At 41.6% G+C, this 13,230-nt stretch overlaps 1 protein-coding gene across 3 annotated transcripts in view; it reads right to left on the bottom strand.

The window, feature by feature from the left end:
• The window catches only part of MCMBP (minichromosome maintenance complex binding protein), a 44,764-nt gene extending 34,856 nt beyond the window's left edge, over nt 1-9,908 (bottom strand). For 2 of the 3 annotated variants that reach the window (XR_011436325.1, XM_023638324.2), the window contains exon 1: nt 9,550-9,872. Coding sequence is in view for 2 of the 3 variants with exons in the window: in XM_023638324.2 (XP_023494092.1) it covers nt 9,550-9,607 (58 nt within the window). In the remaining variant the exon portion in view is untranslated. Of the gene's footprint in view, nt 1-9,549 lie in introns of all 3 variants that reach the window. The other variant, XM_023638322.2, reaches the window with a different exon arrangement.
• Nucleotides 9,909-13,230: the final 3,322 nt, after the last annotated feature.

Below are 13,230 nucleotides of genomic sequence, written 5' to 3'. Positions count from 1 at the left end.
TCACAAAAAGTTCTACGTGTTAGTCACAAAGGAAACCAACAAATATCAAATGTACAATATGTTCTCTGAACAAAATGTGACACGGTAACAACTCAGTAACAAAAGGGAAGCTTAAAACAACAGCATCCTCACGTCTATAACGATTTAAAGCAAACAAACCATATTAAACAATCCTGAGTTCAGAGAGGAATTTGTACAGGTAATTATCAAATACTCTCAGATAGATGATAAAGAAAGCTATACAGGTCACTATTTGTGAGATACTAAATAAAGTGCTGTTTATAGAGAAAGTTACAGATTTGAATACATTTATCAAATGTCAAGAAAGAATGGAAATAGATGAGTTTATTAGTATTCAAGTTAAGAAGCTAGAAAAAGAACAATAGAACCCAAAAAATAAAAAAGGAAATAATAAACTTAAGAGCAGACATCAATGGAATGGATAACAAAAACACCAATACAAATAATATCAACATAGACGAATTTTTTGGCAAGACTGTTGAGAAACAACAGAATGATAATGCAAAGAAAGAATAAAATCATGCTAATAAATAAAAACAAGAGGATACAAACAAAACACAAAACTTAGTTTCTTTTAGAAAAAAATAACTATAGGCAATAGGAAAAATAAACTGAACACAGAGAAAATGCTAGAGATAACAGAAATACTAAAAACTATGTAAAATATCATGAACTATAAACTGACAATCTTGAAAATTCAGATTTAAATTTAAAACAAGATTAGCAAACTGAGTTCTTATTTTTATCACAATTTGGTCAAAGAACACTTTTTGTCCAATATCAGTATGAAAGAAACAAAAGAAACAGTAGCTAATCCTTCTTCTCAATCCCATGAAGTCCTCAGTCCAGAAAATCTTGCAGTTTCAGGCCAATTTCACAAAAGATAAAGAAGCAAATTTCTACATAAACTATTAGTTAACTGAATCCAACGAAGCATTAAAAAAGAAATCAAGTTCAAATTGTACTTGAATAATAATGCAAGAACAGTTCATCATCAGAAAATCCACACAACTAGAAGGACCCACAACTAAAACATACAACTATGTACTGGGGGGATTTGGGGAGAAAAAAGCATAAAAAAAAAAAAAAGAAGATTGGCAACAGTTGTAAGCTCGGGTGCCAATCTTTAAAAAAAAGAAAATCTATTAGTGTAATCTAGCACATTAAAGATTAATGGAAAAAAAATTACGTTCTCAGGGGGATACAGAACTAAGCACTTGATAAAGTCCAACCTATTTCATTATGAAACACTATAAATTATGGTTTGATAGTAAACTTAGGAGTATAAGAGAAACCATTTGACCTTGATTCTTGAAACGCTGTCCTCAAAGCAAAATAATTTAATGACAGCATTACACTTCCTTCCCTCCTGGTCCAACCACCCTAGTAGGTCCTGTAGGGAAAACAATTATACAATCATAATATTGTAAATGCTACTCACTGGTTTTTAACCTTTATAATATGATCAGAGCACAGAGAATGTAAATATCACAAGCTTTGTAATGCACAATGACACAAATTGGGTACAAGCAGTGGAGGGCAGTATAGAGACACTAATTTCCTCCAGTGAAAGACCTGAAATAGTATCTAAAGCAGTTGGAGGGAAAAAGAGATTTTAGAATATGCCTTTAAATGTAAAAGGAAGGCAATAGAAGAATTATAAACAATGTAAGTGAGAAACCAGAAGCTTTCCCACTAAGCAGGAACAAAACAAGGATGTCTCTTCTTACCACTCCTTTTCAACATGGTACTGGAGTCCCAACTAATGCAATAAGACAAGAAAAGGAAATAAAAGGTACACTGACAGAGAAGGAAGAAAATAAAACTGCCTCTATTCACAGATGACATGATTTTCCATGTAGAAAACACAAAAGAATCAACAATAAAACCTGTTGGAACTAACAAGCTATTATAGGAAGGTTGCAGGATGAAAGGTTAATATACAAAAGTCAATCACTTTCCTATGTACTACCAACGAGCAAGTAGAATTTGAAATTAAAAACACACTACCATTTATATTAGCACCCCCAAAAGTGAAGTTCTCAGGTATAAATCTAACAAAATATGTGCAAGATCTCTATGAGGAAAACTAAAAAACTCTGATGAAAGAAATCAAAGAACTAAGTAAATAGAGAGATATTCCATGTTCATGGATAGGAAGACTCAATATTGTCAAGATGTCAGTTCTTCCCAACTTGATCTATAGATTCAACACACTCCCAATCAAATCCCAACAAACTATTTTGTGGACATCAACAAATTGATTCTAAAGTTTATACGGAGACGCAAGACCCCAAATAGCTAACACAATATTGAAGAAGAAAACAAAGAACTCTTAAAACTCAACAATAAGAAAATTAACAACCAGGGCCAGTCCTCTGGCTGAGCTGTTAAGTTCATGCGCCGTGCTCTGCTTTGGTGGCCCGGGGTTAATCCTGGGTGCAGACCTAGCACTCCTCATCAAGCCATGCTGAGGTGGTGCCCCACACTGAGGAACTAGAAGAACCTACAACTAGGATATACAACTATGTGCTGGGGGCCTTCTGGAGAAAAAAAAAGAAGATTGGCAACAGATATTAGCTCAGAGACAATATTCCTCACACACACAAGAAAGGGGCAGAGACCTGAACAGACACCTCACCAAAAAAGACATATAGGTGGCAAATAAGCATATGAAAAGATGCTCCACATCATACATCATTAGGGTAATGCAAATTAAAACAAGATACCACTACAGTGCAACATCCAGAACACTGACAACACTAAATGCTGGAGAGGATGTGGAACAACAGGAACTCTCATCACTAAGCACTGGCAATTCTAAACAATGTCAGTGACAAAATATTCTTCCTTGAAAAATCTTTTGTTGGTCTAAATCCTAAACAATTGTGGTTACTGCTGAGTTTTAATAATATATGTGAAAGAGTCAAATTAGCACATTTTCACTACTTACCCTTTAATAAACCCTACTTTTACATAGAAGTTAATCTGAAGAATCCCCAGTTACACACTCGGCTCCCAACACAGACAAAGCTACAAGCATTTGTGTGGATGGTAAATTTCTAAGTGGTCCAGAACAGTCCAAACTTGCTTAGGGCATCGTCTCCTCCAATCCCTGTGGTAGAGTCCTACTTGTGTACGACAGAGTTGAAATAAACAATAACACAGTGATCGTAAAGCTGAAGACAGAGAACCTGAGTTACTTCAGTTCTATCTTCTACTCAACAACTTGCAGTTTTGTGTTTAACATTTAAAACTGAAATAGCTCGAAATTCGTGATATACTAGGTGTAAATTTTAGCTCATGCATGAAATATTTTACTGAATTTGAATAATATCTTTAATACTGAATGTATTCTTTTAATGTTAGTTGCTTTAAAACTAAAGAATAAATCAAGAAAATACATTTGTAACATCAGCGGAACTATCTGGTGGTTATCTAATTTGTGTCTTTTGCAGATGTTTCAGTTTTATTAAAATTCACTTATTAGTTACCAGACAATTGCTTATATAAAGTATTATTATATCAAACTAAAACCTAATGACCAAAATTCAAACTATTAGGTAACTATAAATACTATTGAGTAAATAGTTGAGCTTTTTTGTCCTGCAGGAACTTGGGAAGTTAGTCTTAATATAAAGAATTCATTAATTATACAATTAACACAAAATTATTCAAATCTGAAGTGTGGTACACATACTAACATAAAACATGAACACAGTAGAACTCAACAATAACAAAAATTCCAAAAAGGCGGGCGGGAAGAAAGCGACAGAAGCTATGTGTAGATCTATTTTGAAATATATAATATCTTCAGTTTTGCATATAGCTTTACTTTATGATTAGTACTGAAAATAATTTTGTAGTATAAAGAAGGGAGGTATTAAAAAATGATGCACTTAGAGAGCCAAATATCCTGGGTATGGCCCTGGAGTTAAGCAGCAGTCTCGCTCTAAAATCTGTAATCTTTATCGTTCTTTATTGTCAAAAGAACTAAAAGCACTACAGATTCAACGCAATCGCTATCAAAATGCCAACTGCCTCTTCTGAAGAAATGGACAGGCGGATCCTAAATTCATATGGAAATACAAGGGACCCTGAAGAGCCAAAACAATCTTAAGAAAGAACCAAGTTGGAGGACTCACACTTCACGATCTCACACTTACCACAAAGTTACAGCAATCAAGACAACATGGTACTGGCATAAGGCTAAACATATAGATTAATGGAATGGAATTGAGAGTTCAGAAATAAAGCTATACATCTATGGTCAACTGATTTTTTTGACAAAGGCGCCAAAACCATTCAGTGGGGGAAAGAATAGTCTTTCCAACAAATGGTGCTGGGGAGCTTCCAGTTTGCTGAACCCAAGTACATGCTGAGAAGGTAGCACATTCACGTTCCACGGAGACAGAAGCTCCTCCACGAGGGACCCTCCCAGACCCTGCCTATATACCTCTTCACCTGGCTGTTCATCTGTATCCTTTATAATGTATGTAAAAAAAACCCCAAAACCAAATAGTGCTGGGACAACTGGATATCCACATGCAAAAGAATGAATTTGGACCCTACCTCATACCATACACAAAAATAACTCAAAATGGATCAAAGACTTAAATGTAAGAACTAAAACTATAAAACTCTTAGGTCAGAAGTGTAAATCTTCGTGACCTTGCATTAGACAATGGTTCGTTAAATAGGGCACCAAAAGTATAAGCAACTAAAGGAAAAATAGATAAATTGGGCTTCATCAAAATTAAAAACTTGCATCAAAAGACTATCAAGAAAGTGAAAAGACAATCCACAGAATGGGAGAAAATATTTGCAAATCATATCTCTCGTAAGGGTCTAATATGCAGAATATATAAAGAAATTCTTGTAACTCAACAACAAAAAGACAAAACCTCAATTTAAAAATGTGCAAAGGATTTGAAGACATTTCTGCAAATAAGATATACAAATGGCCAAAATGTATATGAAAAGATGTTATTATCATGACTTATTACGGAAATGCAAATCAAAACCACAACGAGATGCCACTTCACTCCCACTGGGACGGATATAACTAATAAAACAATGAAACATAACAAGTGTTGGAGAGGATGTGGAGAAACCGGAACCCTCATGCATTGCTGGTAGAAACGTAAAATGGTGCAGCTACTTTGGAAAAGAGTTCCAACATAAAATTACCATATGACCCAGCAACCCCACTCCTAGGTATATTCCCAAGAGAATCGGAAACATAAATTCACTCAAAAACTAGTACATGAATATTTATCGCAGCACTATTTACAATACCCAAAAAGTCGAAACAATTCAAGTGTCTACGCGTGGATGAATGGGTAAATAGAATGTGGTATATCAATACAACAGAATATTATTTTTGGTCATAAAAAGGAACGCAAGCACTGACACATGCTACAGTATGGATGAATCTTGAAAATACTATGCTAAGTTAAAGAAGCTAGACACAAAAGGCCATGTGTTGTATGATCCCATTTATATGAAAGGTCCAGAATAGGTAAATCATAGACAGAAGTAAATTAGTGGTTGTCAGAGGATGGGGAGGGGGCGATTAGGAGGGACTGCTAACAGATACGGAGTTTCTTTTTGGAGTGATGGAAATGATAGTGGTGATGGTTGCAGACCATCGTGAATATAATAAGAACCACTAAATTGTACATTTTAAAATGGTGAATTTTACGTTATGTGAGTTACATCTCAATGAAAAACAAAACTATAATTAGCAACAGTTAAAAGTGGTGACCTCAGTGGGAAAAGAGCATCCTTTTACTCTTCATTTAATATCATTTTTTTAACCACGTGCAAATTATTCAATAATATAAAAATTCATATACATGTACATATATATGCCTTTTGCCATGGCCATCCAATTGATTCTTCTCTGAGAAGTTCTCCCACTATTGAGGAGTGGGCCTCAACAGTCATGACTGTCCTACATAACTCTATGCCCTGGCCATAGCTGACTGGTCTGTGAGTGGACCCCTGACTCCACGCTGGGCCAATCAGATTCTCTAACCCTGGAATACGGTATTAAGATAAAGATGCTAACTCTGTGGGTTGGAACTGACAACAAGGGAAATTAGGAGCTGTGGAGCAGAGAAAGATAAAGTTCCTGTGCAGAGGAGAATACAGCCTAAGGGCGAAAAACTGAGACAGGTTGCTTGGATTCCTGCTGGCTTTCCAGTCCCTGATCCCATTCTGCAGCCTCTTGGGATACCAAGCAACCTCGCTGCCTTTGGGTTCTACAGCCTTATAAGAATTTTTTTTTTCAGTGGCTTACCAAGGGCGGGTTGGTAGGAGAGATCTAAAGTGGGTACAGACAAAAGCAGGTGAATTATCTGTTTAGAATCACAGGGACAACAAAAAAGCAGATGGACTTTTAGTCGATTTTATTATTGCTTTAAATTCTAAAATGCTAGTGATCACACAGAGCTCCCTGCCCTCCTCCACACCACTGCCTTTCTACGAGCTGGTCTAGTCTAGTCCTGTTCAATACAACCAAAGGACCTGGGATACAACCAAAAATAACGATCTTGACCCAAGCAACAGTCTAAAGAGAAAACAGGGAAGGAAATCAGAGTTGAAAAGCATTCCCACTTGCTCTGAAATTAACAGCAGTTATTAATCCAAGTAAAGAAAATTTCCTTTTCTTAAATAAAAAATGATTAAAAGAAACAGAAGCACACAAAACTTTTTTCCCCCCAAGATTCCTGCCTTTGTTAAAGGGAAGCAATTTGATATGGGTCGCTAAATGAACAATCACTGCGGGGACTGAGCCAACAGCATTCTGCACATAATAGAGCCCAATAAAGTAGTCTTCAATCTTAAGCCTTTGGACCTCAATGTCCTGTATATAAAATCTTTTAGAAACTGGAACTGAAACATTAAAGGCATTTTATGAAGGCTTATTGGAAAAATTTACATACGAACAACTGTAATATGGCAGTTATAAATTCAAAAAACAGACTGGTTCACAAAGATGAATTATGATTCATATAGTTATGATTGGCCACTATGAGAATTTCAAAGTTTCTCATCTAAACCAAGAAGAATAGGATTTGCATGTGAAAGTTAACTCATACCTGGTCTGATCACATGCTCTGAACCCATATAGGGTCTAGCAGGACTGTCCTAAGTTTGAGATTTGTGGTCACAGTAACCACCCCAATTTACACCACTTCTGATTGATAATCAGTTTTTCCATTGCCTCTGTTCAACAAATGTTCATTGAGCACTTTCAATGTGCAAAGCGTATTCTAGAGAATGAGGACATACTGGTGAATAAGGCAGACACAGGCCCTGAATTTCCAGAGTCAAAGATAGCGAAGGAACCCAAGAAACAAGTAATTTGGACGATATGCTTTACATGCTAATTTCCAGGACACACAGGATCCTGTAGTGACATGGAGCAGGGGGTACCTAATTCAGGTTCCCAAAGGAAGAGTAAGACTTAGCCAGGAAAGTGGAAGTGGGATGAGAAGGGGGGACCTGGCAAAGTTAACAGCCTATGCAGAAGGTCTAGAAGCGAGGTTCAAAATCAAAGAACTGAAAAAGGGTTCAATAAGAGGGGGAATGCAGTGATGAGGTCTGAGGGCTAGGGAGGGGTGGAGCCAAGAAAGGCCTCATAAACCACAAAAGACTTGCATTACTTTTCTACCTGGGGGAAGAATTGATTTAAAACAATTTCCTATTAAACCAAAGAGTCTACAGAGTTTAACACCTGACATACTTCTCACACAAACATACCTGTAATGCTGTTATTATAAAGATATTCAATATATTCACAGTGATAGAAAATATAGCAAAAATACATACTATACTTCAGAACATCTTCTACAAAAAAACCATGACTGTAAGACAGTATTTGTTTCTCCTCTATAAGACACAACCTATATGGGATTAAGACATTTTGGGGGAAACATATCAACAAGGTCCGGGTCCCCACAACAACTCACAAAATTTAGAAAATACTGTAAAGCCCATATTTTATATCTAAATTATACCCTTTCAGTACTATGAGGAGATATCCCCCTTAGGATCATACACTTAGGAGACAAAATCTGACTCAAATACACCCAAATGTGTATTAAATATAAAATCATTGCATTTATCCAGCAAGATTAGGGTACGGGGTAGTTCTCACAAATTTTCTAAATATCAGTAACTGGAACTTCACCCTTTAAGCACCAGAACTTTTTCCTTTTGAAGGATTTTTCCTAAAAAGTATCTATCTGTCTGCACCCTCATAAATCCACTGTTCAATTTAACCTTCACTCCATATCTTGGGGCCATTATTTTGGACATCAATTATAGGTTTCAGTATTCATTATAAACATCAATTACTAGCATTTAGTGGAGGGACATATTCCCCTTTCTCAAAGCACTCTTGATATATAGTGATTAAAAAAAACACATAACACAGGTTTTCTTTTCTTCTTTATCAGGCTGTCAGTGTCATTGGCTACAACCCGCCTGCCTACCCAGGCCTCCTAATTTGCTGTCTCTAGTCGCAGCCTGGGAAACCAGATTGATTAAACTAGTTCAAATTATAGGGAAAATGAGTAAAGAGTTGCTAAGTGTGCCCCTCCTACAAGAAATACATTTTACGCCATCAGTTTTGGCTGCTGGGGACTATCCAGCTTCTTCTTAGGAGTCCTCACTAACATCCCACGAGGTTTTAAACGAGCTAAGGCCAATCCAGAACTCTAAGTTACCTTCCGACAAGTCAGGTGCTACGATCTTAACACGGTGATTTCTGGCTGGGTTTGCCTCCACCACTCCTAACGCAAAAAGACATGGGGGAGGGGGTGTCAAAATGCCCAGTTAACCATAAAGAAACCTAAATTTTCCTTCGTACCCTTCGCAGAAAAGCAGCACTAACAAGACAACTGCCACCAAAATTTACTAAGCTCGTCCGCAGCATTCTAAGCTCTTTCCAGGCAGAAACTCGTCTGAGCAGTTCGACACTCCTTGCTAGCTCCGACCAAGAGATGTACACCAGGCAGGTTTTCCAGCCGCCCTAACAGAAAAATTAAGCGATGACACGAAATCTTATCTCGAAAAGAGAGGATGTGTGTAACAGTAGTTAGAACCAACTTCTGCCGCGAGCGAGCACTCCCCCGACACACCGGAAGTTTGGAAATACCCTGCAGGCTTCCCATCGGCAAAGTGCTGTGCCCTCAGCCCATCTCTGCGGGCCCTGCCGACGGGCAAGGAGCTCTCCGGCTACGGCCGCCCGCGGCTCGGCCCCGCGTGGGGACACCCAGGGGAGCGAGGCCGTCAATCACGGCCGGCCGCCGGCTCCCCCGGCATAACCTCGGCCGCTCGCGAACCGCGAATCGGGCAGGTGGGAGGCACCTGCGGCCGGGCCCGGGGCCGGGCGTCTCGGCGCAGGCCCGCTGACCGTCTCGGCCGCGCGAGCCTCGAGGTAGCCCCGCGTGGAGCCGGGCCCGGGCTCGGCAAACTCGGCGGCCAGCCCGGCCCGCCCCCCGCGCCGCCACTCACCGAAGAAGCCCTGCACGATCCCGAGCGGCTGGCTGAGCCAATCCTCCCCGCAGGGCATCTCGCCGACGGCCCGGGGCCGGCGCGGCCCGGCGTCCCGCGCCGCGGCTCCTCCTCGGGGGCTCGGCCGCTCCTCGCCCGCGCCCTCCCACGCAGGGCGAGCCTCGGGACGCGGGCCGCCCGGCCTCCGCGCGCCTCCGGGAACGGCGGCTGTGGCGGCGGCAGCCGGGGCGCTGCTGGTGACGGGCAGGCGGCGCGTGCGGGCCCCCAGCCTCCACTTCGCACAATGGCGGGAAATAGGCGCCGCCGACCGCGCTGCCTGCGACCTGGGTGGAGCTCGCGCGGGGAGGGGCGCGGGCGCGCGCTGCGCGGCCCCGCGGGCGGGCGGGCAGGCGGGGAGGCGGGGGTCCGGCGGCCGGGGGCGGGCCGCGGCGGGGCGGGGCCGAGGCGCGGCGGCGGGCCGGCCGCCATCTTGGAGTCGGGCAAAGGGGAGGGCAGGCGCGGCCTCGCGGGGGCTGTCGCGCGCGGAAGCAGCCTTCGCATGCCAAGGGCGGCGTGTTGCTGTTTGTCGCCCTGTGCCATCGTGAAGGAGGAAACTCCCAAAGTCTGGTTTATTTATTCACAACAAGGCTTTGTCCAGGTCGGAGGCCGCAACAGCCGGAAAGCACAAGCCCAGGGAGACCTGGGAGTCATCTCTGGGCAAAAGTAGTGGGTGAAGCAGCCTTCGGTGTCCGCCCACCTCCTCCTGGTGATTTTTCAGTTTTTAGCTGGTGGCACCTTGTTCTGCCACAAGCCCAGCTGGGCTAGGGCGGCAGGATATCTTGCCGAGAGACTCAAGAAACGACCGGGAGACTGCGGACGAGACATACAGATTTATTGGGACTTTCTTACAGGGAGAATGTCCGGTGGCGGCCGGCTGGACGGACATGTGCACCCCCAACCGCCCCCTAAGAGAAGCTTGGTTAAGTAGGCGGAGGAACAAAGGATGCATGCTTGCTAAAGGGCTGTCCTTGGTGCGACCAGCGTCCCCAGGAACAGTAGCTCACGTGGAGGAGCTCTGTGTCCCTGTAAGACGCGATGTTCTTCTCCTGGGATAAGGGAGAGTCGGGCGGCCAGGCCAAGATCGTTACAAATCCGGGTAGCTGGGCTGCCTGCCCAGAAGGGAGCCAGAAGGACACATGGTTGCAGTGGGCCTGGGGGTTTCTGCTGAGCAAGCAAGGCCCGAGCCCTACACAACTCTTTTCTCTGGCGCCCTGCCCGAAACCCTGTCTAGTGACTTGGACGTATCTATTTAGATAAAGGGGACTTTGAAAGACCCCACGCTCCCTTTGCTGTCATCACAGGCACTGCAGTAGAGGGACCAGTTCCTCATTGAGAGGCAGGCTCCGAACTGCGAAAACGCATGGTGATCTGCGTCTGTTTGGAAGCCTGAACCAGCCAAGGGGCTTTGACGAGGCTCCTGCCCAACATGGATATGAGGAGACCCTCAGAATGAAGATGGTGGCATCAGCACATTCAAGTGGTCAAATCTACGATGACCTTTTAATGAGGAAATTTGGAAAATGTCCAGCGAAACCGTGTTTCCCCTAGGCCTGGAAGGTACCTGAGAAAACCCCAGTCTCCTCAGCTGAAAATAGGGCATGTTCAAAGGAGGAGGATGGTCTGGAGTCTAGAAAGTGGGGAGCCGAAGAACAAGAAGTGAACTGAGATCTCAGGCCGTCTTTAGGGCAAAAAGGTTTCATTTATATTTCTCGTTGTGAATTAATTAATTGGCATACTGGATTATACATGTGGCTCTTCTGAGTTTGGGTGAGCTGAGAAAACTGAGTTTCAAATCCAAGGCATTACCACAACTTGGTTCATTCCTTCCTTCCCTTAGCTGAGAGGGTTGCCAACTCCCTGGTATTGAATGGAGAAATCCCATATTTTAGCTTCGTGGCTATTAATATGCAAATTAAATGTAAGACATGAAAATGTCTGCTTTTAAATCATCATAATTTCAGATTTGCTTTATGTGAAATTGCAGCTGGACACCAGTTCAGCAAGGGCTAGGAACACTTCAGCTTTTGGTCTTTCCCTCTGAACAGTATTTAGTGATTTATAAACAAACAATTGCTCAGATTTTACTTAAAGAGATACTGTGGTCATTCTGAGATGTAATTATTTTATAATGTGAATAATTTCACCCTTTAATTTTTCTGTGGCAAGACATTTTGATATGACAACTAAGTAGTTATGAAAATGTAAGAGGCCAGGGGATGGTGCATGAGGGCATATCTCTATGGCAAGATTTTTTTCCCACCACCAGTCACCCTAACTGCACTTCCACCCCTACCCAAGTCTGTATTTTTTAAGGAAGGCATTAAGTAACCCTGTCTGCAAGTAGTTATTGAGGGCATTGGAAATACTGGGAGGAAGAGAGAAGAGTCCATCCCTGCCCCCATGAATGTACAGTCCAGTAGGAGACTTATTCCTAAATAATTATTCATTTACAGCCATGATAGGTGCCAGGTAAGAAAAAGTGAAGTTCTGTGAGGGGAATGAACAGCACCATCTATTCTACTGAGGAGAGGTGTGGGGTAAGGGGGAAGTATGCTTTGAGCTTTCCTGAAGATGTGACATTTACACTAGGACTTGAAAGGTAAGTAAGAGTTAGCTAGGGGAAAATTGTGAGGGAAAAGTGTTCGAAGCCTAGGAAAACAAAACATGTATAGAAAAATTAAAATAATCACAATTTATTATATGACTTGGCTATTAATAGTATTCACAAAGTCATAATAATGGTAAAATTTGAATGTTGATCCAACCAACATTATAGTTTAACTTTATTAGGAGGCTAGGGGTATGAGAAGGATTCATACATGTGATGAGAACAAAGAAGATCAAAACAGAAAAATCCTCATCTTTCATCTGAGAAGTCAACACGTAATGCAAAGGGGAAAAAAAGGAAAGATAAGAGTGGCAAGGTAATCATGTTAATTTAGAAATGCAGAAATACTGAAAGAATCAGTTGAAAGAGTTGAATGTAGTTGCCTCCAGGGTGGGGTAAATGTTTCTTTTAAACGTTTGCTAGTTTTCTATGTACTTACTATTAATTCAACCCTGACTGCACCAGAATTTCCACTAGATTGTAAGATCCTTGAAGCAGTGATTTTGGTATTTGTATGCTGTTTCATTCCCTGGCAGCGAGAAGAGTGCCCAGCATCTCATATGCACTCAATAATTCGTTGCTGAATGGATAATGCACACCTTCCATCAATTGCCTAGATCTCTGCTGTAGACAATGAGACACATCAAGTATTCTGTATACTTAATTTTCTGGGACATCTTTCCAGGCCTTTTGACCTATTCCAATATGGACTTGTTGCCTTCTACTTCTGGTGGCAAAACTGTCTTCCTAGGATCTCCTACCACCGTTATCCTAAAGATTCTCTTTTCTTCTTTTATCTTTTCATTGAGACTGAAAAAAATCTGTTCCCTCTTTCTTCCATAGCTGTAGATAGGTTGCCCAGGGAAGAAGTGCATTTGCTAGCTCCAGAGGTGTAGCTGAGGCTGGTTGCCCAGCTAGGGACTACATCTTTCAGCCTTCTGTGCAGCTAGGTAGGGCTGTGTGATTAGGTTCTTATCAATGAGCTGTGAGTGAATGAGATGTCTGGCACTTCCACTTCAATTTCTTAGGAGGAA

This window comes from Equus caballus, chromosome 1 (genome assembly GCF_041296265.1).
Source record: "Equus caballus isolate H_3958 breed thoroughbred chromosome 1, TB-T2T, whole genome shotgun sequence".
Taxonomy (NCBI): domain Eukaryota; kingdom Metazoa; phylum Chordata; class Mammalia; order Perissodactyla; family Equidae; genus Equus; species Equus caballus.
The sequence above is the reverse complement of the archived record's forward strand: the minus strand, read 5'-3'. Positions and strand labels throughout refer to the sequence as shown.